At 40.1% G+C, this 27596-nt stretch overlaps 2 protein-coding genes across 3 annotated transcripts; one reads left to right on the forward strand and one right to left on the reverse strand.

The window, feature by feature from the left end:
- Positions 1-720: 720 nt before the first annotated feature.
- On the forward strand, positions 721-23562 carry LOC120714385 (bone morphogenetic protein 1-like). 2 transcript variants are annotated; one of them, XM_040000567.1, is made up of 20 exons: positions 721-1204; positions 6225-6326; positions 6410-6559; positions 6884-7001; positions 7334-7512; positions 7625-7730; positions 8620-8744; positions 10483-10598; positions 13166-13268; positions 13349-13465; positions 13585-13730; positions 14117-14312; positions 14415-14540; positions 16725-16888; positions 17073-17253; positions 19095-19220; positions 19604-19731; positions 19808-20021; positions 20834-21084; positions 21175-23562. In XM_040000567.1, exons 1-20 carry the CDS (start codon positions 1078-1080, stop codon positions 21307-21309), a joined length of 2910 nt encoding a protein of 969 aa, XP_039856501.1. In that variant the 5' UTR covers positions 721-1077; the 3' UTR covers positions 21310-23562. The 2 variants fall into 2 exon arrangements, with proteins under 2 accessions (XP_039856501.1, XP_039856502.1); XM_040000568.1 differs by having other exon boundaries at positions 16728-16888.
- trim69 (tripartite motif containing 69) lies at positions 23376-27578 on the reverse strand. Its single transcript, XM_040000569.1, has 6 exons — positions 26604-27578; positions 25885-25980; positions 25449-25682; positions 24743-24765; positions 24536-24651; positions 23376-24408 (listed from the first exon to the last, which is right to left on the reverse strand). Exons 1-6 carry the CDS (start codon positions 27237-27239, stop codon positions 23864-23866), a joined length of 1650 nt encoding a protein of 549 aa, XP_039856503.1. The 5' UTR covers positions 27240-27578; the 3' UTR covers positions 23376-23863.
- Between the last annotated feature and the right edge of the window lie 18 nt (positions 27579-27596).

The raw sequence follows: 27596 nt of genomic DNA on the forward strand, positions 1-27596 counted from the left end.
TTCATCTCCCACCTTTCCACCAGGTGCCCTTGGTCTGATTTCCAGTCTCATCCCTCAGTCTTCTGGAGCAGCTGGATGCCTTTTCCAGCTGCTCCTAAGTGTCTTACAGGATTAATGTGCCAGATTATTCTTATTATTATTATTGTTATTATTATTATCATTATTATTATTATTATTATTATTATTATTATTATTATTTTATGTTAAATCACTCACGATAGAAGTCCCCTTCTATCAGTATCACTACAGTAAACCTTTCAGAAAGTTTCGAAACCTCATCACACATTCATAATTTCTTTTGATGGGAAATCTTACTGTACGTTATGTAAATAAATATAGATAAATAAACAGTTCTTTTGTTTGTTTTTGGAAATTAGATAAGACGGATAGTAAGTCTTTTGGCAAAAAAAAATTAAATAAACGTTTTTTTCTTTTCTTTTTTTTTCTTTCTTTCTTTCTTTCTTTCTTTCTTTTTTTAATTTCCCTTAGCTTCAGTTATGAGTCAGCTCCTCTCTTAACTGCTGAGTCAGTATTCCCGCATTTCAGAGCTAACGTGTGAGTGGACCTTGTAGCCTGCAGGTGGTGTAGCGGGTCAGGAATCAGCACCTTGTGATAGTCTCTGAGGCATACACAGTATCGGGATTCTGTTACACAAACACGACCCAGTCTCTCTTATTTAACAGATGCAGGTTGTCGAGAAACAGTTGTAGTGCACAAATACAGGATGGGCTACATGTCAGCTTTGTGTTCCTGCTATAGGTGTTTTTCCCCTTTAATTTTAAATCTTTCTAACATGTTTATTAACACAGAAAGAAATGACACGGATTTTACCCGCGCTTACGTCCGATGCAAAGCCCCCTAAGTCACCTGACAGCAGGTGAAGCACCTCTCTGGCTTCAGAGGCATGGGTGTGTGCGTTGCTGTGCGCTCGGTGCTGGATGCCAGCGAAATCACTGCAGCAGCATGGAGACGTGAGGAAACAGCGCCGCTGGGCAGGAGAGTCTTTTCAGCGCCTTTTTCCTCTTACTGCAGCACAATTACAAACTTTAGCTCCTCTGCATATTTGATCAAAAGGCAATGGAAGTCGTCCCTAGATTTTTGTTTGTTTGTCTTTGCGTTCCTCTGGCGGCTGATTGGGAGACTGTGGACGCAACTTTTACTGACCTCGGGGACGAAATCGACTACAAGGATCCATGTAAAGCCGGTACTGTCCATATTACTGTACATGATACCTCCTTCTCTTGTTGTGTGTTATTGGTGTATTTTTGGCCAACAGTTCGAAGTCTTGAAGGCTCCAATCCCTGTGAGAAGAGCTAGATGTTTATTAAAGGATAAACCTTTAAAAGAAGAAAAAAAATGATGCTCTCAGCTTAATAGGTGTGAAGACTGGATGTAAATAAGCTTTAAACCAGGGAAAATATTTTCAGTCCAAAAATAATATTTACATTTTTTTATTTTTTTATTTTTTACATTTTATTGTTGTTTGAAAATATTTAGAATAGCAGCTAATCGATTGTGAGGATGTTACACAATATGTTCAAATACAAAAAGTGTAAATGTTTTACATCCTCTGGAACAAAAAGTTATTTTTTTTAACCTAAAGCTATTAAATCAAGTTTAATAAGAAGAAAAAAAACTGTTAAACGACATGAAAATGGTGTAAATGCAGTTTTAAAAGACAAACAAAACGATTGTGCCATTGCAAACTGCAGTGGTATTTACAAAAAGGACTACTTTTAAAGTCAAATGTAGACTTTCTGTACTGAAAAAGTTCAACCAATTATTTTTTTGTTTGCACTTATTAATATGTGTGTGTTTTTTTCAAAGTAAAGCAAGCATGTTTTTATCTTTACTCAGTTGTAAGAAAGAGATGTAGAGGTGACAGTGACGCTATAGACACAGCACAGTATGTACCCCAAATTAATTTATGTAGTGAAATAATTGTTCTTTTAATCATGTTATACTTTAAAAAAAAACTATTACTGTATTTTCAATTTTTTTCAATTTTAGTGTTTAACAGTGTAAATTTTGTTACACTTCAAAGGTCTGTCATGTAAAATAACAGTAATATTAACATTAGCATTCTGGTAGAGTTAAAATAAATACATGCTCCAAAATAAAGTAATGTCATATTTCCTTAATATAATGACAAAGTATTGTGAGCAAGATGCAAGAAACTGCATCTGTTGAAATTAATGTGTTAAAGTACAGTAGTTGTTTTTTAAATGCAATGAAGAGTAACTTTAAATACCTGCAGTCAAGACAATACCATAACTTTCAATTAACATAAGTGCAGTGGTACATGGTACATGTCTGTGTTTTTAATATAAATAGGTTGTACTGTCATAACTAAAAGTTTAGGCAATGGCACAGATTTTGCGTTTCAGTTTTTTTTTTGTTACATTTTTACTTCTTTTGATGATGAAGAACAATCATAAGCATTTTATGAATTTCAAAGACTTTTATTGTTAAACAAAATACATTTTTACAAAGAGTCTGTATTCACAATGCTGACCCTTCTTCATAACTTCTGCAATTCTTCACGACGTGTTGGATATCAGCCTCAAAATCCTGTTTGATGGTGATCCAAACTCCACGATGTCCCCAGTATATGAGCTTCTGCTTGTCCATCCACTTTTTTAAGGTCTCGCTAAGGCATAAACTCTTGGTCTGGAGAGTTTCCTGGTATTGGATCGAAAATGTTAATTTGATGATTATCGAGGCACTTTCGACTCGCTTTTGGCTTGTGACATGGCGCTCCATCATGCATGAATGTGATTATGATCATTGTTGTGATCAACTTGGTGCACTGACAAGCCAGGAATGGCTGGTCATCAATCAGGATTTACCACAGAAGCCGACATCCAGTCTGCCACAGAGGACTGCAGAAGTCATCGAGAAGAGCGTGTTCCTCACGTTTAACATTTATTGAGAGGGGGAAAATCCCATTAAAACAAGAAATGTTTAATGTCCTTTACCAATATAGCATAATATGTCATATTATACTATATTGGTAAAGGACATCCAGGCAGTGTGTATATATATATATATATACATATAAAAGAAAAGGTTTCCATCATCCAACATGACAAACAGTTCACTGCGGTTATCCTGGGCCTCCAGCAGGTTGGGGTTCCTTTTTCACTTGTGACTTCTGAAGCTTTCAAAACAGACCACTCTTCCACTCTGAGGAAGTTGCCTGGAGACTTGAGGTCACTGAGGCCGTGCCAGCACAACCCTCAGCTGGACTGTGGTGAAATCCCTCGAGCTCCAGAGCATGGGGTGCGCACTGCAGGGGTGACAGTCATTTACAGTCACCCTTTGCTTGAGTGAGTTTACTTCAAAGGCTGACACAGGGCCCACTACCTCTTTTCATTTGTACTTTCAAAGGTTGTTACACACACTGTTAAATGAGGTATTTAGAGGGAAAGACTCAAGTGAGCAGCTCTGCTTGGCCAATATGACGGATATTATTTTTCAAAGAGCGTTTCATGTCATCCTTGAGTTTTGGAAGTTATCCACAACCCTTAATTGTGTTCCTCACTCTCACCTTTGTTGGCCACTGGAAGATGTTTTGTAGCTAATCTTATAGTTCAGCATAGAAGTTTATGGTTTCTTCGTTCACTTCCCCACGGCCTGTTAGAGCCCAGTTTTCTGTCAGACTCTTCTTTAACAGTTCTCTGCAGCTGACACTGAGCTATGCCATATCTTGAAGCTGTTTCACCACTTTTGTCTTCTGCTGTGTTTGCTGCACTGCTGACTTTGTAAGAAATCCTGTAGTGACGCAACTTGTTTTTTTCTTTTTTGTTTTTTTTTTAAGGTATTGCAGAAAAGTTGATGAGACCTTTACAAATCTACCTCTGGGGCATTTACCTCTGTGAATTCGTGGAGTTTACTCGTTTTCTGTGTCAAAGTGCAAATTCAGTCCATTTTATCTGCTGTTAGCATTTTATATACAGACCTGGATGAAAGAGCCAATGCTCATTTCTTTATGTTGTGGTATAGAAAATATGTGTAGTGATTTATTGAAGCAAGAATACATGGAGAGCCAGTATATAAGGTAGAAAAAAAATGAGTGCAATTTTAATAAGTTTGAATTTCAATATTTGAGTCAGGTTTTTTGTAATGTCTTTATGTAGTCTTCAGGAATAGTTCTAGAGGCTTCTTGAAGGACATTCAAAGCTCTTCTTTGGCTGCTCTTTGTTCTGTTCTATCAAATATGATCCCACACTGCATCAGTAATGTTGAGGTCCAGGCTTTGGGGAGACCAATCCATGAGACTCGTGGATTGGTCTCCTTAATAAAAATTTATCAAACACTTTACAGGTGGCACTGCATAGCGGATCAGAATCTAGTGGTATTTTTCTATGTTCATAATTCCACGAATTTTGACAAGATCTCCATCACCACTGACTAAAATGCAACTCCAAACCATGACAGAGCGTCCACTGTGTTTTACAGACAGCTGTGGACACACCGTTCCCTCACCTTCTGACCTCCTCCATATATCTTGATAATGATTTGAATCAACAATTTGGATTCATCACTCCATCAGTCTAGTTCTTGTGTAATTTGGTATACCTCAATTTTTCCTTTCTGTTTCTCTTTCCTAATAATGGCTTATTGACAGCCGTCCTTCCACTGAGACCATTTCTGATGAAGCTTCAGTGAACAGTAGATGAGCCAGATGCGTCTCTCAGATCCTCTGTCAAAGCCTTTCTAGACGTTTTCTCCTATTTCTTAAGGACATGACTTTCAGTTGCTGTTCATCTGTTGTAGATAGGTTTTTGGCCTTCCACTCTTTGTTTTTCTTCCACTTGTGCAGTTTACTTAGTTTAGTTAGACATGGTGCATCTTATGCAGAGATATCAGCTGATAGCTGGTTGGTGCAAAAATCTTATTTTCTATCTATCAAACTGTGCGATCTTTGGTATTTTTCATGGATTCAACTAAAGAAATTGGAGGATTTTTATTTAATTATTCATTTTACAACAAGCTGCTAGTAGCAAAGTGCCTGAAGATACAATTTAAAATAGGTTCTTTGCTAAGTTGTTTGTTATGTGCAGACACAACACCGGTTCACCCCTTGTTACGTGACTTTTTATGCTTGAATGAGTAATAGGTCAGTGGTAAGTGGCTTAAACAAATAAACAGACAAACAAAAAGAAACAGTCCTGTGAAAATGGTCTGGTACAAGAACTGGAATAAAAAATGAGTGAAAAGCAATGTGTAAAAGACTATTGCTCAAGACCACTTTAAAGAATTACAACAGTCTGTCTCCTTGGAAGCAAAGCATAAAGAAATGGGTGGTGGCTCAAAAGTTTTGCACACTACTGTATTTAGAAGTCCAAATTTTGCAGCTTGTGTGGATGAAAACAAAAGTCAAATATCATACTGATATGTCAGATATGAACACACACGCACGAACACGCACAAGAGTACACTGATCCGGTCAGTTGCTAAACACTGAATAGCAGTTTTTTTTAATAGTAACTAACTTTAGCATTGCTCTAAATTAAAACCACGCTGTTAGAATAATGATTAATGGTATTTCTAATCTTCATCACGGACTGGATGATCCAGAGATCCATCATAAAATCCAAAGAGATTTTATGATATTTAGTTAAAAATGTGAACTGATTTAATAATTCAATTTCTACTGTATGCACCCATTTCAGTTGCTATTCAGCAGTCCTGCAAACTCCAGCTCAGCACGATCACAGTCCTGTAATGTATTCAGTTCACATCTACCTTCCTTCCTTTAAAAGGACACAAACAGTCCTCAGATATGTTTTAGCTTGTGAGCCAAGGGCAGGTTGCAAAAAGAGATGACTTTAATAAACTTGTTAAAGTAGATGAGACAATCCAATAAAAGTCCCACTGAAGGACAAACTAATAAGAAGAGTCAAAACATAAAAGACAAAATAAGGCAGCAGGAAGAGGTGAACATGAGCAAACCACAAGAAGAAATAGCAGCTCTAAAAAAAACATGTAATCGAATGAGGACGAAAACACAAAGAAGGGGAAAAGACAAACGTAGAAAGGGGTTGAGAAAATAAAACAAAAAATTAAAACCTTTAATCAGAGACTTTTGATATCAGCGACTTTATGCTCATGTTGTTGTGCGACTGCTCTTTAAGAGGTGCTTTCTAAAATTCTCCTCCCTGTCGCTTTAACACAAAGTTATATATCTTTAATTTATCGGAGAACTTTTATCCTCATAGCTGCCTTTTTGGGAGACATCGCACTGGATGAAGACGACCTCCGCTTATTCAAAGGAGCTGATGATGCACAGCACGCTGTCCAGAGCAACCACACAAACTCAGGTGTCAAAACAGAGAAAACCCAACTAATATGTTAGGAATTCAAACTGAATGTGCAAATAAGCGGATCTATCTATCTTTTACAGCTAACAGTTCCACTTCCAGTGAAAACAGAAGGAGTGAGAGGGCTGCTGACAGACACAGCCTCCGTCGACAGAGGAGAGCAGCCACCGCCAGACCTGAGCGAGTATGGCCTGATGGTATCATCCCCTACGTGATCAGCGGAAATTTCAGTGGTGAGCTTTGGTGGACAACAATAAGTCTTACATCTGATTTCACCATGATAGGATGGTTGCAGGATATCAAAAAGCAAATGAATTTTAGGTGTAATGCTTAACAGTGCATCCACCTGACAATTCAATCAAAAAGAACTGACAACATACCAGACGGCATAGAGGTTATTTTCTGCAGACTTGCTGGGCCTGGAAATCTTCGGCTTGCCCTGTAGTGTGCATTGGGCACAAAAACATTTAAAAACCACTGCTTTAAGGAGTCTTTGTTGCCATGTGCAGCTTGGACATCCTGAAACTGTCAACGTCTAATTCAGAGTTTCCTTTCAGGCAGTCAGCGAGCCATTTTCCGTCAGGCGATGCGTCACTGGGAGAAACACATTTGTGTAACGTTCACAGAGAGGGCGACTGAAGAAAGCTACATTGTTTTCACTTACAGACCTTGTGGGTAAGTTGGGAGCATGTCAACATTTTTATGATGTCATCGGTTTTTTAACAGAAGTGTTTGTCTCAGCTTGTTGGCTTAGAAAAAAAACGCACAATGATCTAAACTAAAATTATTGGAGCTCTTATTCATTTATTTATTTATTTATTTTACCAGATTTATTGTTTCCACTGTTTTCTATTCAGAAACCATAGACTGTATATAAAAGATGGAAAGCTCAGACTGAATACTTTCTTTAAAAGTGGGCATATACCTCTCTTTATAGTTAACCTGTTAAAAACATGGGGGGGAAATAAAAACAGGATGTGGACCTGAATAGTGTCGCTGACCGGCAGGTGTTGCTCCTATGTGGGGAGGAGAGGTGGCGGCCCTCAGGCTATCTCTATAGGAAAAAACTGTGACAAGTTTGGCATCGTTGTGCATGAACTCGGCCACGTGATTGGCTTCTGGCATGAACACACACGTCCGGACCGTGATGAGCATGTAAGCATCATCAGAGACAACATTCAACAAGGTACTCTTACTGCATGCGTGCGTTGAGGATGAAATAAATATGTGGGAATGGATACTGATGCTGCAGATGTTTGTCTTTGCATTTAGTTCTTTGCCTGTTTGTCCATCAAAAGGGCAGGAGTATAACTTCCTGAAGATGGAACCAGGGGAGGTCGACTCACTGGGAGAGGTATACGACTTTGGCAGCATCATGCATTATGCAAGGAATACATTTTCCAGGTTGGCATCTTTTTTTGCTTCATGTTAGTATATTCTCAACAGAAATGTAAGGTTTTTTTCTTTTGTTTTTTGTGTTTTTTTCTGAACATTTGCACTTTTAGCTTTACCTTATTTACATTAACAGGCAATTAAAAACCTTTCAGTTAATCGCTAAATATCTCATTCATGATTTTCTCTGCCTACCTCCAAACTGCAAACACACTAGCCTGACTAGCCCCACGTGTCATCGTCACCAAGCTTGTTTCTGATTATCTAACAGGGCTATTACCCTGACCTGGTGTTTGTCCCTTGAGTCAGCTCTGCTTAGCATGCCTCACAGGAAACCTCTGGGGGATTTGTCCTGTATTGTTACAGAAGCGATTCCACACTAGTCTCCTTTTTTGTTTCTCTCCCATGCATGTCGTTGCCCCTTTCAGTTTCTCGGTGTTTTGGTTTTTTACCCCCATAACCACATTGCAGGTCTGGGTCATGGAGGCATGCCAAGCTAAAAAAAGGCCCGGCAGTTCAGTCTTTGTCAAACAATTTGGGGTGGAGTGGCCTTTTACTCTGGCATTCAGGAGCGGGCTCCACTGAGCCGGCTGGCACCGGCGAAAGGCCCCATTCAGAGCGCTCTGTTTGCACATGCTTGTCATTCATGGGTGCATCACCATGGGAACTGCAGGGTGGGAGCTCCGAACTCAGTGAAAGATTATCACAATCAATAAATCAAGGTCCTGAACAGGAGGTACATCAGAAAAATCATGTAGATTTCATCGATCCTTCAGTTTAAAACCTCTGAAACTCAGATCTTCTTGCACATCAGTAAAAGTTAGAAGTTAGAAGATGTTTTTTTTCTCTTCAGGCTTTAAGTGTTGTCACTGGATTCTTTGCTGTGGTTTTTCTGAAACAGAGGCATCTTCTTAGACACAATCTTGCCCCGTTATGATGTCAATGGAGTCAGGCCATCTATTGGGCAGAGGACCAAGCTCAGTAAAGGAGACATTGCACAGGCCTGCAAACTCTACAAATGCGCAAGTAAGCTACATTTGATGTAGAGAGGCTACTCACCAAACTATATAATGAAATCCCATGTGGCCTTTATACTTTTATTATTCATTAATTTAAAAGTAACTGGTCTAACTGAAGATAAAACTCCTCTACCCTTGTCAAACAAAAACAAAGGGTTAACAAAAAAGGTTCAGGAATTCTTGCTTGATATTAAATAGAGCAGAAAACCATGGAACAAAAACCTCCATATTCAGGAGAAATAATACAATTTTACTCTTGGATAAAATTCTTCTACGATCAAACACAACAACACAAACGGTTTAAGATGCCAAGATTAAATCCCCCGTTCGCTTCATGCTATTTGGACAACTGTGCCGGCTTCAATATCTAATATGAAATCTTGTCAAAATACAGCAACACCAAATGCTGTCAGTTTAAAGAAAGAATAAATCAATATTTCACTGCAGTACATTTCTAAGAAAACAGTCTTGATGCCGTATTTTATCTGCTTTCTTGCAGAGTGTCTTCTGGAGTGCGTCACACTCATTTACCCACATTTCCAGGCAGACGTCTGCTGTTGATCCATTTACTGAGATCAACAGCAGACCTTTGGAGTTCCTGCGTCAATGAATATGTGAAAATTACTCGGCTCACTAATATGTTTCACAGACTCGTGGGCCTCATGTTCTAGCCGAGAATGACGCAGTGAACGATGGTCAGGTTAAGGTTGATCTTTAGACACACAGGAGTGTCGCTCCTCGTCTCTATCGAACCAATTATAGCAGCTGCTACTTGCAAAGCCAACAGACTATCCACGTAGCTGGATAGTCTGGAGAGTAGCTTTTATGTTTTGTTTAGAGACGCTCTTCACACTGATGGTTTCTAACTGCAGGACAGTGCAGACAGCAACTGTGTTGCGTACTGTAACTGCAATCGAGAAATGAAAAGCTGCTCACTCTTTAGGGAATTCTGATATAGATAAGGCATGTGGTTTAAGGCTCCTAAAAACTCTAACACTCCTGGATCCTTTTCATTTCTGTTTTATTTAGTTAGTGGTAGTTTTCAAGTTGAAACAGCAGTTTCAACCTGATGGCAGCATAATGAAAAGTCTCATCTCTACTGTCACAGGTTAAAAGTAAAAGTGCTTTTATTATTATATGCACCATGGACTGTTTCATACAGAAGATGATTAGAGTCACTGGAACAAAAAGTGGGCACATCTTTTTTTTTTCTTTTCCAGAATTCAGACTTTAATCTCAGAAAAAAAGTCAGAATTCCGACTTTTTTCCCCTGAAGAGTGAGCAGCTTTCCATTTCTCGATTGCAGTTACAGTCAGAATTCTGACTTTTTTTCTCAGAATTCTGGAAAAGAAAAAAAAAAGGTGTGTCCACTTTTTTCATCAGTGGCCCTAATCGTCTTGCATAGATTCAAGATGTGTTAAAAATCAGAGGAGATTATATGTTTTTATCCCCATTGTACACCCTATTTGAAGCAAGACATGGAACTCACTTATCATTTCTACTAATTCTGTGCTTGTGAGGCACTCATGACTGAGAGTTAATCATCACTGGTTTAAATAAATTGATAAAAAATTATATTATTTCTCCCTAAAATGAAGTCCTTTGTGAACTGGTTTTTTTTGTGTTTTTTTTTACCTGAACACCAATCAGATGATCAGTCAAGGCTTTGTAATGTTTCTTTCCTCACATCTTTCTGTTTTCAGTTCTTAGTTAAATATATTTTAAATAATCTCCTATTGTGACAGAATGTGGGGAAAGTCTGCAGGACAGTTCTGGAAACTTCTCTTCCCCTGGTTTCCCTAACGGATACTCGGCATACACCCACTGTGTCTGGAGGATTTCTGTCACTCCTGGAGAAAAGGTACTCAATATGTGGATGCATTAGCTCCATAAGGGCATGATCAGCATGGTTACTCACCTAATGAATTTATAAAGTCTTTATCCATAGTGATCATGAGCTAAATCAAAAGATAAAGTGGTAGTGCAACAAGATAATGATCTTAAACACATCATAGAATCATAATTTATTTTTCAAACTGCCAATTCAAAGCCCTGATGTTAGCAGTTAATGTGAGGAAATCCACTAACATCTTTCCAGGGAATACAGACACAGATAGCTGCAGATACCACAAACGAGCAGTCATTCTTATTTATGCTTATTTATGCATAAGAGCCCATGAGTAGTTAGTGGATTGTTATGTAGTTTCTTCAAGTGACTCCTCAAGTCATAAGGAAAAACTTAGCGTGGGAAAACTTGGCAGGCATGCAGACATCTGCGCGGAGCCTCGCCATCTGAAGAAGAAATTCATGCCACTTGAACTTCAGCAGATGCAGAAACTATAACATATGCATTACAGTCGAAGCTGTTCTGCAAGGAGGACTTGAGTAAAGTTCAAATGAGGTCCATTAAGTGTTGTATTAATGCTCCATATCAGTTAGCAAGCATTCACAGCACATGGACTGCAACCATCATCTTTACTTCTTCTGCTAAGTTAACAAGTTTCCCAATCGCAGATGTATAATATTGAAAGAATTTTCTCAAATAAATTAGTGACCAAGACATATGTTTTTTGTTTTTTTCTCATTTGTTTGGGCTGATTGGTGTTTCTAATTTAGCCACATGGATGCGGAGGTGAATATGGCTAAGTCAGTCTAGTTATTTCATTCACATAATAGCTACTTTTGGTTGCTCTTATTCACAAGGCGTCAACACAATGAGTCGTACTACGGTGGCCCTGAGAGGCCAAACGTACTGCAACTTAAGAAAACACCAGCAATAAGAAAAATGCTGCAAAAGCACACGAAACACAACGGAAATAGGAAAAACAACAGCGGAAATAGGAAAAAACGAAACAGAAACAGGAAGAAACAGATTTCCAAAAGCACAAGGGAAGTGTTTCTGGGGGGACAATAACCCGACGGACCAGTTGCAACCAAAATATGCTAAGAATTGTGCTGGGAGACACTTAAAAGAAGTGGAGGATCTATCGGTTTTGTGAGAAAGGAAAAGATGAGAGTTAAGTGTGTTAGCCTAACTATTAGCCTGAAAATCCGTCATCAGTATTAAATGAATCATGATAAAATATGCCTACCATGTTTTGGGCTCCTGCAACTGGTCCGTCGGGTTATTGTCTCCCCAGAAACACTTCCCTTGTGCTTTTGGAAATCTGTTTTTCTCCATTTCTGTTTTCGTTTTTCCTATTTCTGTTGTCATTTTTCATATATACGTTGTGTTTTGTGTACTTTTGCAGCGTTTTTCTTATTGCTGGTGTTTTCTTAAGTTGCAGTCCGTTTGGCCTCTCAGGGCCAACACCAGTGTTAGTCAAGTTACTTGAAAAAAGTAATCAGTAATTAGTTACTGATTACTTCCCCCCAAAAGTAATCTTGTTACTTTACCGGTTACTTATTTTCAAAAGTAATTAGTAACTTAGTTACTTTTTTAAAAGATGATTTACAACCTGAATAGGTGATAAAGCGATAGATCTTTCAGCCCAGTTCTATTGTTTCTGCATAATCCATCATATAAAATGTAATCAAATGAAAAAGTCTCTTTTTGAAAGTAGTTTTATTAGTTTTAATATTTTAACTTTACGCATGAAGCAAAAAATTAAATTATATGCAACATTCTCTGACTGGAAGAAAATTGTTTAACATTTAAACCTATTTTCTGCACATTCCAGCACATAAATTAAAAGTTTGTTGTGTTTACACTCAGTCTTTCAAATAGATGCATGTATAAGACAGCAGAAAATAAATAAAATCAGAGACTCAGCGGTCCTGTTGCTCTATTTTCACCGTAAAGCAGGAGTGGGGCAGGCAGAGGTTTGCCCTGGTGCAGGTGTGTCGTAGCAGTCAGTGGAAGGATCTGGGAGTTTCACATTCCCGTCGTAGCGCACTCGGTGCTTACTCTGAAGTTTAGGGGGTTTTTTTGCTCTAAAAATAAGTTTTCTTCCCACGCAGTGAGCAGCAGACGCTAATGTTTTTGTCACTTTTTACGGAATCAAACTCAAAGTAAGGTCAGTACTTCCACGCTTTAAACCCTTCACGCTCATACTCTCTCCCGCACTCGTTATATTATCCATTGTTGATCTGCAAACAGCTGTTGCCACGAAGGTCACACTCACTTACATCATTGTCATGAGACACTCTCGCAAAAAAATCACGGTTTTAGTAACGCAGTAATGCAGCGTGCTTTAGTAACAGTAATCTAATTACCTTTTTGCAATAGTAATCCTTTACTTTACTTGTTACCTGAAAAAAGTAATCGGATTACACATTTTGATTTGGCAGATTTTTTCTAGCACAACCCAAATGAATTTGTATCACCTTCCACCTTTTTTACCTCTTTTGGGACGACACAGATGTAAAATCTTGATGCCAGATCATTTGCTAACACCCTGGTGTCCTTCTGTCTCCTCTGCATCTTAGATTGTTCTCAATTTTACGTCCATGGACCTCTTCAGGAGTCACTTGTGCTGGTACGACCATGTCGAAGTCCGGGACGGCTTCTGGAGGAAGGCTCCTCTAAAAGGTCTGTTTTACTTGCGTCTCTAATGTGAAGTTCTTACCTAGAAGAAATGACAGTTTGGGGGTTTTTTTGCACTTTTGCAGGGCGTTTTTGTGGAGACACACTTCCAGCTCAGATTATCTCGACCGACAGCCGACTGTGGATTGAATTCAGGAGCAGCAGCAGCTGGGTGGGCAAAGGATTTTCAGCTGTTTATGAAGGTACAATGCTCAGTTTTCCCATGCGTCTCCTTTTGGTACAGATGTGAATTTGGCCATATGAAAGCAAGTCTGTGACTGCAATCAACTGGTGCTTATGTCACTTCTCACCTCCTGCGCAGCCATCTGTGGAGGAGAGGTGAAGCGGGAGAGCGGCCAGATCCAGTCGCCTAATTATCCTGATGAATACCAGTCCAACAAAGAGTGTGTGTGGAAAATCACAGTGGCAGAGGGGTTTAATGTTGGCCTCTCCTTTCAATCATTTGAGGTAAAATTACCTCTTTTGTTGTTATTCCTGCATTCTGGCAACGTGCTAGCAAATAAAATTAAAAGGTGGTCCCTGCAGTGAATGGTGCAGTTGGCATATAGAGAGGAATGGCCAACCTGGAAAGATTTAAAACAGTCTTAGCTAATTTGCAAAGATTTTAATGTGCTGCTATGTTGGAACTTGTTTTATTAAATTTGTTAAATAATTACCTACTATACTATAGTACTATAGCAACTTTTTTAAACTTTGAAAAGTCTACAGAGTGTCAGCAGAAAAAAAACATCTCACTTTTATTGTTTGTGGATGGCGAGGATGACGCTTTGGACAGACTTCACAATCCTCTGCTGTAATGTCTATTAGCAGACTTTTGTGTCCGCGCTGTGCAGATTGAGAAACACGACAGTTGTACCTACGACTACGTGGAAGTGAGAGACGGCGCTTCAGAGAGCAGCCCGCTGCTCGGACGTTTCTGCGGGTACGACAAACCAGACGACATCAAAAGCACCTCCAACCAGCTCTGGCTCAAGTTTGCATCTGACGGATCGGTCAACAAAGCTGGGTTTGCGGCCAACTTTTTTAAAGGTCAGAAGGTCATTTTAGCAGCAAACAATCTGCCGGCAGTGAGACCTGTTTGATGCATTTGTCTGGCACAGAAAACTAGTAATTGCCATTTTCTTTTGTTAGAGATGGATGAGTGCTCCAGACCTGACAATGGTAATTGCAAGCAGCGCTGTCTGAACACACTGGGTAGCTACAGATGTGCTTGTGACCCGGGGTATGAGCTGGCAGCTGACAAACACACCTGTGAGAGTGAGTTTACAGCCTGACTGCTCATATTAAATTACTGTCAACTTCAGAATGCCACTGCTTCACGATATGAAGTACACTCTGACGAGTATGTTCCCTCTACATGATATATACTCACTATGCACACCTTTAACTGCTCATTAACCAAATATCAAATCATCGAAACATGTCAGCAAGACAGTATATTTAGGCATGAAGAAATGGTCAAATGATCTGCTGAAGTTCAAACTTGAGCATCAGAATTGGGAAGAAATGTGACGCTGAACTTATCAGACGGACTGTTCCTAGTGATTTTCTGTGATTTTCCCACACATCCATCTTTAGTATTTACAGAGAATGGTCCAAATAAGTAAAAATAACCAGCAAGCAGCAAGCATTTAACATTTAAGCATGACCACTCTCGGTTTATCAGAATTTACCAGATATTTAATGTTAGCTTTGGCTTGGATGAATAGTGGGTCTTATCTGAGTCTTGTAGCCTTGAAGATGGCAGCAGATGTGCATGGCCGTGTAGTAAATCGGTGTGTTGCCCGACACTTGTCGAAGAAATAAGAATTTACTCTTGACTAACTTGACTCTCAGTTTCTCAGCTTTTAAAATACACCAACTTCTTTAAATCCTTAAACTATAGAAAAAACAAAAACTTTGCAGATTCCTCTGCCTCCATCAGTGACTCTGCTGAAGTGTTGTTGCTGTATGTCTCTGCAGGTCACCATGGAAACACTTCATGCAAGTTTCATGTTGTAAACTAAACACTATTTATTTATTTCACACTACATTATTCTATACTTTATTTATTATTATAGTGTAGTATATTAATATGTATATAAATATACTAGGCTATAGCTTCCCTAGTTCACTGCTGTGAAAAATTAATACAAATGGTGACTGATGATTCAGAAAAGAAAGATGGAAATTCCAACCTGCACTGATGAGGTTGATGAGGTGTCTTAGGGGTTAAAACACTGGGTCGTTAGCTTTGCAGGGGAACGATGCATAAATTTGAAGCCTGACAGCATCTCTTGTATATGTAGCTCTGGTCTTTTGGATAAAGTGGCCCTTTAAAGAGCTCAGTGGCAGAGACCTTTTTGTATTTTGTAAAACCTAAAGCCCCACAGCATAATAATAATAATTCTAATAGTTTATATGAGAAATTCATTATTTATGAAGCTACCTCATGTCATTTTTTCTTGGATACTAATGTTTAGAGAGGACCCACTCACTATGGGAAACACACATGTGCACAATAATAATTCCATAATCCCTGCAGGTACTGACTTTAGAGGGAGAATCAAGACACATAATAAAGTTGAGTTTAGGTAAGGGTTCAGATTTTCAAAATAAAAGATATTTAAACCACCTCGTAAAACAGTCTCTGGTTAACGAATGAGTCCAGTGTGTGATGACTGCTTCCAACAGTATAATGTCACAAAGCTCAGATGATCTCAGACCGGCTTCTTGGCCAGGACAGTGACTTCACTGTACTCAAATGGCCTTCACAGTGACCGGTCCAATCCACCACCTTTCAGATGTGGTGAAACAGCAGATTCACATTGTTATTGTGCAGCTGACAAACCTGTTTGTAAATTCTGTAGTTTAGAATTTCTGCCATGTCATGCTTAATTTTACGGTAGTGTGCCTAAGCTGTCAGCTCTATTATGCCTACAGTTAAATCCCACATCTTTTTCCCTGTGCTATAAATAGATAGATGTAAACCTAAAGTTATATAGGCCATATATATAGGATTTCTGATAATAATCCTGAGTATTTGGGACTCGCAGGTGTTACTAGAATGAGATTTTTACCTTGTTGAGTCTTGATTCCAAGGAAGCTTCCTGTTTCTACCACATGAGGGCAGCGCTCCCCTGTTGTATCTTCACTAAGAACTTAGACCTTGATTCATCGTTTTAAAAGTGTTTGCAGACACAAATAGCAGTAGGAGCTGACGTTTACTCTCATTTTTAAAAAATAACAAATAATCTAACTAATGGTGTTAAATTTAAGGATGTCTTTTTCTATTTCCAGTACCACAATTTCAAATCCATCAGTTTAATTATTTCGATTATTTTTAAAATAACATTCAGTTTCAAATTTTGTTTTTTGCTGTTGTTTCTGGGATTTGGGGTTTTGTTTTGTTTTTTGTTTTTTTTACTTTTACCACTTAAATCTGTGTTTTTGCCCCACCAGCAGCTGCCTGTGGTGGATTCATCACCATGCTGAATGGCTCCATCATCACCCCCGGCTGGCCCAAAGAATACCCACCCAACAAGAACTGTGTCTGGCAGCTAGTGGCACCCATTCAGTATCGCATCACCCTGGTGTTTGATGTGTTTGAAACCGAAGGAAATGATGTTAGTGGGGGTTTTTGTGATTTGCTAGGAAAGTGCTTGTACACATGGTTAAAGAGCATTCAGCAGGAATAAATACCTGATAAAAATCTCTCGTGCTAAAATATATGTGTAAAAAATACATCAAGTGAATGATGTACATCAATACATTTATTAACAGGGATCATTTCTGTGTGTTTCCCATCAGGTGTGTAAATATGACTTTGTAGAAGTGCGCAGTGGGTTGAGCTCAGACTCGAAGCTTCACGGCAAATTCTGTGGAGCAGAGAAACCAGAGGTCATCACCTCCCAGCAGAACAACATGAGAATTGAGTTTAAGTCTGATAACACCGTCTCCAAGAGAGGCTTCAAGGCTCATTTCTTCTCTGGTGAGTTGACTGATGATTTAGGAAGCATAGAAGGAACTGCACAGTAAATATATCTGTTATGGAGGGACTCAAACGCAGGACTCCTTGGCTCAAAGGAAGAACAGAGGGTTTATTCACAAACACCAGGTGAAATGTGAAACAGTGACAAAGTGCTATATACAAGGGTGCGGGGATCAGGGCTCCAGGGAATCCACAGGGAAAAGCAGGGGAACACTCTCACTCCTCTTCAGTCTCTCTTGGTGTCTCACCAGTCTCTCACTCCTCTCTCGCACCAGAATCTCTGTAGGCAACAAGGGCAGGTCCACGGTGTCTGTACACAGGAAACAATGCGTTAATGCAAGAAGCAAAACCACAGGAACTAGACTGCAGTGTCCTAGCCAGGATTTCACTGACACAGGTCAAGCATCGAGCCAGCGAAGAGCAGTCTTGCTTCTTCCCTTTAGTAGAGGCCAGTTAATGAGACGCAGGTGTTCATCTCGCAGGTATGTAGGCCAAAGGCGGGAGCCCACAATGAACTCCGCCCAGGTGACAGAGGGAGAGAGAAAAAAGAGAAAACAACACAGAATTTCTCAGGCGGATCTGCTGGACCGTGACAATAACAGTATGGTGCAGGGAAAACGGCAAAACCAGAAAGATGCAGTCCGCTGACTTCACAATGAGATATAATGTATCACAGAGATATAATCTTACACAACCTTACCCAGAATGCTTAGTCTTCGTGTGTAAACACATTCTTCCTCTTGTGTATTTTTATTATTCACATCAAAATCTGAGGATTTTCTCTTCTTTTACAGTTCTTTATTTTTGCCCCTTTAATCAAGCTAGTCAAATAATATAACAATAAAATCAAAGCACAAAATTTCAATAGAACAGAATAGAATAGCTACTTTATTGTGATTCAGAACACAGACCAGTTTGTGCACATCAGAAAAAAACATTTGGTGCATTTACTCACCATTCGACTGTACGGCTTAAATCATAATACAATCTAAATCTAAAGATGTGAAACGAATCTCAGATATGTAAACGTAAGAATATAAGAGACATTTGTCTAAATAGATTACTCAAAAAAAGAGAAAACCTGTAAAGAATATTAGGAAAATAAGAATAAAAATTAAAAAAAAAGAATCATAATGTACAATCACCATTTCAGGTATGAAAATTTAATATTATTTTAAAAAAATACTGCACATATAAACGGCCCCGCTCCATTACTTAAATGGTAAACTAATCGCCCAGTTTGTAAATATGCAGAAAATTTTCCAGAATATGGAACTGAAAATGATCATAATAGTTCCCCTTTTAAAGTCTGGCTAATGATCAGATTACTTGTGTTTATGCAATATCATCAGATAAACAGCTACCTGAAGTTATTTACTTTTCCTCAGCAACACTAAAAAGCACGTTTAAACTCTGTACAGTACGACAATGTATGATTTCTAGCAGCCATATAATCCTAAAATCCTGTGCCTAATGTAGCAGACATTTCCTTCTTGAGGAAAGGCTTAATCTCAGTCTGACCCAATAAGTTCTGATGCCTGCTTTCACACATTAGAGTGTGGGAAAAATTATATTCTGATTATTTCAGAGTATTCCGAAATGTATTATGTAAACTGCCTAGAGTACCAGGATCAGCAAGCTCTATATAACTTTTGGGAATTATTTTTACATCAGTCAAATCCTTATAAATGATATATACTATGTGTAGTAGTGTCAAAATAAAAAGCAAAATTACAAATTACTTCTACAATATCTCGATGTTACTGTTTGTCACTGGAATTTGTTGCTAGTGACAATAAAGTTTCTATTGTATTCTATTCTACTCTATTCTATGTCCACAGATATAGATGAGTGCTCCAAAGGTAATGGAGGCTGCCAGCATGAATGTGTAAACACCTTCGGGAGCTACAGCTGTCAGTGCCGCAGGGGCTTCATGCTGCACGACAACAGGCATGACTGCAAGGAAGGTGCAGTATGTCCACTGTTCACTCATCAGTGTGATGTATGGCCTTATACATCCTTACTTTTCTCTAGTGGACACATGAAGCTATCGTTTGTGATTCACTTACTATCTAAAGATGAAGTAGTCTCCTAGAGGGAACACACCCTTTACCAGCTGCTGCATATTTACAGACAAAAGTTTGACCTTAGGACTATTTATTAATAGCCTGAGTGGGAAAGTAGGATTGCTTAAGGGCAGCTTTAGTTTTGCTTTTATTTTGACAGTTAATATGTTCGGCCTGTTTTCCACAGCATGACCTCAGAGGATGCTTGTGCTGGAGAAAAGGAAATGATGTGCAGCTGTCATTGTTTTGCATCCTGCTTTGTTTTTGTTTGTTTTTTTTTACAGCGGGATGTGATCATGTGATAAACAGTGTGTCCGGCACCATCGCCAGCCCCAACTGGCCTGACAAATATCCCAGCAAGAAGGCTTGCACCTGGTCTCTTTCTACAACCCCGGGCCATCGAATCAAACTCGTATGTCACGATGCCAAAATTAAAGCTGTTCAAAACCATTTATATCGTTTTAAGTTTAACTCGAAACAATTTCCAGATTTTTAATGAGGTCGACATGGAGGCTCATCTGGAGTGCGCTTATGATCATCTGGAGATTTATGACGGAAGAGACAATCGCGCCGCGACTCTGGGACGCTTTTGTGGCACCAAAAAGCCTTCTCCGGTCATCTCCAGCGCCAACAAAATGTTCCTGCGTTTCTTCTCCGACAACTCTGTGCAGAAGAGAGGGTTTGAGGCTTCGTACAGAGCAGGTGAGCAAACTACAGTGGCCCTGAGAGGTCAAACCTTCTGCAACATAAGAAAACACAAAAAGCAAATAGAAAAATGCTACAAAAGCACTCAAAACACAACAAAGGTTAAATAAAGGACAACAGAAAAAACACAATAACAAACACAAACGCGTTTTTGGAAAAACACCAATGTGCGTGAACAGCTGCAGAAGTGACAAGCTAACAGTTGCTTTGCTAACAGCAAACATGTGTGTACGGTGTTATATGAATCATAACACTGCATGAATCCTTTGAACACGTCTCAGTGAAAGCCTTCCCATGTTTTGGTCTCCATCAGCTCCACAGCTGTTAATGTCTCCTCAAAAACACTTGAATCTTTGAATCCTTTGTGTTGGATTCAGTTTCCATTTCCAACTTCCATTGTGTTTTGAGAGATTTTGTTTTTTTCAGTTGTCTTTGTGTTCTAGTCAACTTCTATTGTGTTTTATTCAGCTTCTATTTTGCTTTGTTCAGTTTCCTTTGTATTTTATTCAATTCACCTTATGTTTTGTAAGATTTTCTTCAACTTATTTTGTGTTTTGATTGCTTTTACAGTGTTTTCTGTTTGTCTGTGTTTTCTTAAGTTGTTTTGCATCTCAGGGCCACTGTAGTAAACAGACTATAAAATACTGCTCTGCTGAAAAAGAAGAAAAAAACCCCAAGCAAAAATAGAGTAAAATGGTGTTTTGAAGACAGAATAAAAGCTCAAAAATGTCACAATTCAGCTGCATTCCTTCCTAACTTTTATGAGTTCCTCTTTTTGACCCTCTAATTTTGTGGTTGTGGATTCTCAGAATGTGGAGGAAGCTTTAAAGCAGAGGTCAAGACAAAAGATCTGTACTCCCATGCCCAGTTTGGAGATAACAACTACCCTGGAGGCTCTGACTGTTTGTGGGTGGTAACTGCTGAGAAGGGTTACGGTGTCGAGATCATCTTCCAAGTGTTTGAAATTGAAGAGGAGGCTGACTGCGGGTACGATTATGTGGAGCTATATGACGGCGCTGACACCAAGTCTCCCAGGCTGGGACGATACTGCGGATCTGGGGTAGGGCTGAATAAAATCAGTCTCGCTCACTAATTTCTATTTTTTATTTATTTGTTTATTTTCTTGTCTGTATCGGTTGCTTTTCCTCAGGCCCCAGAGGACGTGTACTCAGCTGGAGATTCCATTGTTCTAAAATTTCACTCGGATGACAGCATCAATAAAAAAGGCTTTCATGTACGCTACATAAGCACAAAGTTCCAGGACACATTACACGTAAGCAAGTGACTTTCCAAACCTTCCCCAAACCTAAATGGAGACTTCACCCCTAGCATTTGGTTGGTCACACCCATTTCCTGGCGAGGAGTGAATGCACGGGTTGATACCACAAACAACAGCCCAAACGCTTTACATTGACTTCTGTTAGACAGACTGAAGCCATGCAGAGACATTACATCTTCACTCTTCATCATCATATAGCCCTGTACCGTAACAGTTTGAATGATTTCATATATAAATATACAATCACACCACTTGTAATGAGCTGATTGGAGCGCTGTTTTAAAATGTAAAATGTATATATTGTGATAATAGTTTGCCCTTTTATTTTAATCATAATTTCCACTGTGTCACTTTTTTCTCTCTGAGGTTGAAACCTTCATCACTTCTGTTGGATGTAATGCAGTTTCATGTATTATATTACTTGATAAATTAACTTAATATGTATGGAAATCAGCAAAACTGTATTCTTGAATCATACCTAATCTCTTATTTAAGATTATATTCTTATCTGGCTTTGCTTTAAATTAGTTTAGTTTTTGAGTTTGTATGTCAGCCATCCTCTACAGCTTCTTGTTGTTGCTTCACAGCAGTTAAGTTTTTTTTCACCCGATCAAAAACGATTCCTTAAACTCCTGGACTACTTGCTAATCGGGAAGTTTTTCCTTTGCTGAACTTGGCATAAATGCATGCAAATTACCACCTGCTGCGTGTGGTTACAGCTGCATCATCACTGATGCTGAGCGTGCGGAGAGGACGCTAATGTCTTGGACAAATGTTCGATTTTTGTTGTGAACAAAGTTCCGTTTATGAAAGCTGATGGTGAATTAACCAACTAACTTTCTTTCCCAATTTCAAATTACTGAGAGATGTGTGTACGTCTGCACCTTGATGAGCCTTTTCATGGTTTCCCATCTATGACTGCAAAGATGTTTTCACAAGTAACATCCAGCTTTGTTTGTAAGTTTAGTACGAAAAACCCTCTGCACACCTGTGCCATGCCTGACATCTTTTAAATCAAAATCGATTTGACATATTTTTCTCTTGGCTACAATCTTTCTCTGCTTTGCTCTGATTATTTGGGACTTGATGCCCCCCTTTTGTTTTCTGAGCCAGATCTAATCTCGCTAATTGGGTGAACTGAGTGTATTGCGGAGACACACAGTCACATAAAATTAAACCTACTTGAAAGAGCAAGAAACTGCAGTTCTTCGACCAGCCACTTGAAGCTGCATCCAAAAGCAAGAATCATGTTTACAGCCTGGTAACAAATTGGTTTTGGCCTCTGTGCACGGTTTCCCCCTTCAGCATCACTGCAGGTGGGTGAATCTTTTTATAGCTAACTCATCTATCTGGATACTGGAGTTAGGGAACCTCTAGCTGCTGTGTTATTACTGTTGGAACCTGTTACAAATAGAACTAGCATGCCTTGATGTGTGGTTCAGGCCACCCAAGAAGTGCTGAAATTACTTAGAACTAATTAGCAAATATATGTGTGGATTGCACATGTACAATCTATGAATCCAGTTTGTTAACCAAGCATCCACCTACTAATCCAAATATGACATTCTTGCTCCAAAACAGCAACATGGCCATTAACATAACGCTAACATTATGGTTTCAAAATGAAGCCTAAAGCAAATGGATAACCTGGCAGTGACAATGGCCATGTTTTAGTTATTTGTTTATTTATTTATTTATTTATTTTCATTTTGTCCCCCCTGCACAATCAATCATCATTAAAGGGACAGTTTTTTGTTCCAGGCTGCAAACGTGTTCATTTCAGTTCTTTGCTTGTGACCCCCTAGTGTAAAACATTTATTCATAGTGCTGCAAGTGGTTGAATAAATTAATTAATGAACTCTTAAGGGTACCATAAGGTAGTCATAGAAAGCAGAATTAAGGAGTTTGATCATGGAGGTGTTCTGTTCATTTTAATACTGGAAATAACACACTTGTGCATATAATTACGGACATCTTTTTACGTCTTTGGTACCACACATTTAGTGTAGCAGGCTTTTGATCAATATGTGCAAAGATTTCTCAGTTACAAAAATGTGCACACATACAAAAAGGCGATTTAAATTGATTTTTATTTAAGTATGTGCAAACCTAATGTTTGCTATGATGAAATAAAAAGTTTCTCCATGGTCCTTGAATGCATCACATCATCAAGTCTTGTGACTCCAGTATAATTCAGGATGTCAGTTATTTACAGAGTAAAAAACAAAGTACTGAATGAATTAATGAATCATGCATAAAGAAGATTACATAACAGCACATTACAATAATGTCACTACAGTCAGATAACCAGACAGTTTCACATTCTTCACCGAAGCACAGCTTCTCTGAAATGAAATGGTTGACAGTAGATTCATAGTCTGCAAACTCAGCAAAGCTTAGATACATGTGTTTCTGATTTCTGATGAGATAAACTGCACAGTGCATTTGCACAGTTTCAAATCTGTACAGTAGGAACCTTTTTTATTCACATGTGGTTTTTTGCATATCTAGTCATTTTCGGTAACTGTTTGACCCTTTGTCTTCTTTTTTTTCACAGCAGTTAAATCTTTGGCAAGAAAACTTTGAGAGGCTCATTTTCATGCACTTTGTCCAGGAAGCCCAAGTTGAAATAAGGATACAGTGTTTCAGTGAAGGTCTCCCTGAAGGTGTACAGGTGTGTCATGCTCTCTGCATTGTAGAAGGACACCAGGCCCCTCTTGTAGTCCACGTACACACCGATCCTGGCCAGTGGCTCCTCCAGTGACAGGACAGTTGGAGGGGACGTACCCGCCATGTACTGAATCCCATAAGAGAGAGAGATAGTCCAGAAGCCGTTAGCTGGAAGGGCTTTGATGACTCCCTTTCTGGGTACCGACTCCCGGGCTACCCCCACAGTCCAGACTGTGCTGCTGTAGACCTCAATCTCCCAGTAGTGGCGCCCGTGGGTGAAGCCCTGGCTACCCAGCAGTGACAGGGCGGCATTAAACCTGTTGGGATTGTCCTCCACAGTGTGGTTAAAGTTCTGGTATCGAACGCAGGTGAGGGAGGAAGTCAGACTGAGCCAGGGGTTGGCCGTGCTGGAGTTAAATGTAATGGAAGCTGGAACTAAAAAGAGGAGAAAGCAAAGGCAAGAGAGGAAGTTTAAGGCTAAAGATGTTTCTTTGCTGGATATTTTGATGATGGTTTCTGCGCAGTGCAGCGATTCAGGAGTCTGAGTGTCACTTTTAAGTACCTGGATAGATGCTTCCTTTCATAGATTTCCACACTCTGTACTGTAGGGGCCCTGCAAACCGGCCCTCACACAGACTGGGCGGTGTAAACACGGGTTTCTCAAACTTAAGTGGAGGCCTGTCAACGAAAGCAAAGTCAAACAATGAAACCAAAGAACAAAAACAGAGCCTTTCAAGGACAAAATATTCGGCCTCTTTCCCACGCTCACCTCTGGAGAAGTGCTTTGATGCTCTGAAATGAGACACGGGAATAAACACAGGAAAAGAGACAAAAAGACTGTAATTAGTTTTGCTGTATTTGAAAGAAGAGAGAGCTTTTTCCACATTACATCAATGTCTGACCTCACATTATCCCACCCTGCGGGATCTCCCTGTGGCCGGGGGAAATTCCCACTGCCTTGGCCTGAGTATGGCCCGGTGCCTGAACTGAACTCATTTTTCTAGAGCTCAGCAGGCCAGCGTTGGCCTGAATCCTGTCTAAGCTCATAAATGTCTTGTTTGGAAAAAAACTACAACAGTGTTGTTGTTATTTATCACGCTTTACCCTTGAAGTTTTTTCATAATGATGTAATCAAATCGACCGTCTTGCTAAGACCACTCTGCAGACTTAACAGGAAAGCCAAAGCGGTCACACCCAGCTCAGTTATATCTTGAATGTTGACGTTGGACCCTGTTTAACCTGTTGGCACATAAATGTATGTCTGCTACATAATAGATTGAAAAACACCTCATTTTCTTCCCAAATATTGTGCTTCTGATTCCATTTCTTTGAAAACAGTGATACAAATGTTTTGAAAACATATTTAAAATCAAGAGTTCAGCATTTTTTGACTTAATCATCCCCAGAGCTGACTCATCATCCTGGTAATAACTTCCAGATGAACTGTGCTGTATGTACAAACAGGCTAAGCGTACCCGGAGCAGAGTGAATGGGTCCTGCTCTTTTAGTTTGTCCTCTATCTCATGGACGGCCCTCTGCAGACGCGAGATCTCCACGCACAGCAGGGCCTTGTGCTCGTCCAGGCGAATCAGCTCTCTTCGCTCCTCGGTCTTCAGCTTCACCTGCAGCAGTTTCTCCTCCTGGTAGAGGAACTGGTGCAGGTCGCTGAACTGGGCTTCGATGCGCTGCTTCAGATCAGCGGTGTGCTCCTGAGTGGGAGATGCACATTGTTACTGGGAGCGATGGTCTATTTCAAAAAGCACAACAGTCTGTGCGCACATACACAAAAGCATTAAAAATCCATGAGGGGAATGAGACAGAAAACTGTGGGTCGAGTGGGTCAGTCTGGATATTTATAGTGATTGTAGCATGCGCAGTGGCAAATTTTGATTCCGATGTGTTTCCTCTCACCTTCAGCTTCTTGACCTCATCTTCAGCTTCTCTGTCACACTGCAGCGCTATGTTGAGCTCAGCTTTTAAAGAGTCCATTGAGCTGTGCAGAGATGCCTGTCAGGGCAGAAACACAAAATCAAAGCATTTTGTTTAACCATCCATTCTCTTCTGCTTAGCCAATTCAGGGTCACAGGGGGGCTTTAGCCTATCCCAGCTGCGAGAGGCGGGGTACACCCTGGACAGATGGCCAATCTGTTGCAGAGCTAACACAGAGACAACCATTCACACTCACACCTGTCTATGTCTTTGGACTGTGGCAGGAAGGCAGTACTTTGAGAGAATTCACGCATTCAAAGGGAGAACATGCAAACGATGGTGGATTCAAACCCCAGACCTTCTCACTCTGAGGCACCAGTGCTAACCGCCTCACCACTGTGCAGCCCGTCAAAACATACTGACTCCCTCAATGTCTTGTCCAGGGTGATTTGTTGAAAACACAATGGGAAGCGTGATAAATTAGAGCTTACTTTTGCTTTAAGCCTAACCTGGGAGACTCCACACTGATGAACAACACAAGAGGATGCATGTTTGCAATACCAGAAGAAGTTGTTTTTGGGAAATATGCAGCCAAGTCTAAAACTATAAAAGCAAAAACAGTTTAAACCCCATTAACAGTGATATTGACTTCCTGCTGAACGTTTAACTGCTGACAGGCACTTCATTAAAGCTTAACTCACCCGATACTTCTGTTCTGCCTCCTGGACACACACCATGGTGTGACTTCTGTGCTCCTGGGAGATGCCACACACCAGACACACCAGCTCCTGGTCCTCCTCACAATACAGTTTCAGCTCCTCCCTGTGTCGGCTACAGCGTGCAACCGGTGCAGGAGCCCTCTCTGGCACCCCGGCATCTGGCAGGCAGGGTCCAGTCCCGCTCTCCTCCAGACCCTGACAGTAACTCTCCACTATGTTGGCCACTATACGGTTGGGTCTGTAGCTCGGTCCGGGATACACCTTCCTGCACTGAGGGCAGGAGCCGGCTCCACCTTGCCCGGTGCCCCGTGGCCCTGCCCAGTAACCCTCAATGCAACCCTGGCAAAAGGTGTGATCACAGGGCAAGGATACCGGCTGCTTGAAAAGATCCAAACAGATGGAGCAAGTCAGGTCTCTGCTGATTCTGTGAGCCGAGCTTTTAGCCACTTTTCCAGCTATGGGAGGCTGTCGCGGCTTTTCCATTGCTGTTTGCACAGCAAAGTCTCCTTCTTTAGGTTTCCAACTTTTTTTGTCCGGCTTTATCCCCTGGTTCACTTTCTCCAGGTTCTGCAGATAGACTGACTGGATTTTCTTCACTTCTTTCTGATTCTTGCTCATTCCTTTGCCTTTAGTGTCCTTCTTTGTTCTTACTGTACTGCTGGACTTCTGAGTCCTTCCTCTCCTACAGAGTGTGGCCGCTCTCTTTGGCCTCCAGTTTTCCTGTTGCTGTGGGGAAAACAAGGGGGTGGTGCAGAGGCAGCATGAGCCTCTCACATGCAGATCAGATAGTGAGGGGATCTCAGAGGCCCCCCTTTCCCCCTTAGACTGACGTCAGTCAGGAAATTGAGGCGGACCATGGATATTCTTTCCTTTGCATGTTTGTTTAGTAAAGTCTGCGCAAGTAAAGTCCGACTTCACTAAACTCTTAATCTGCTCTAAGAATAATTAAAGAAAAATGTAAATCCAGTGGATGTG

The sequence above is a fragment of the Simochromis diagramma genome, unplaced genomic scaffold (genome assembly GCF_900408965.1).
Source record: "Simochromis diagramma unplaced genomic scaffold, fSimDia1.1 OVJJ01000596.1, whole genome shotgun sequence".
In the NCBI taxonomy this organism is placed as follows: Eukaryota; Metazoa; Chordata; class Actinopteri; order Cichliformes; family Cichlidae; genus Simochromis; species Simochromis diagramma.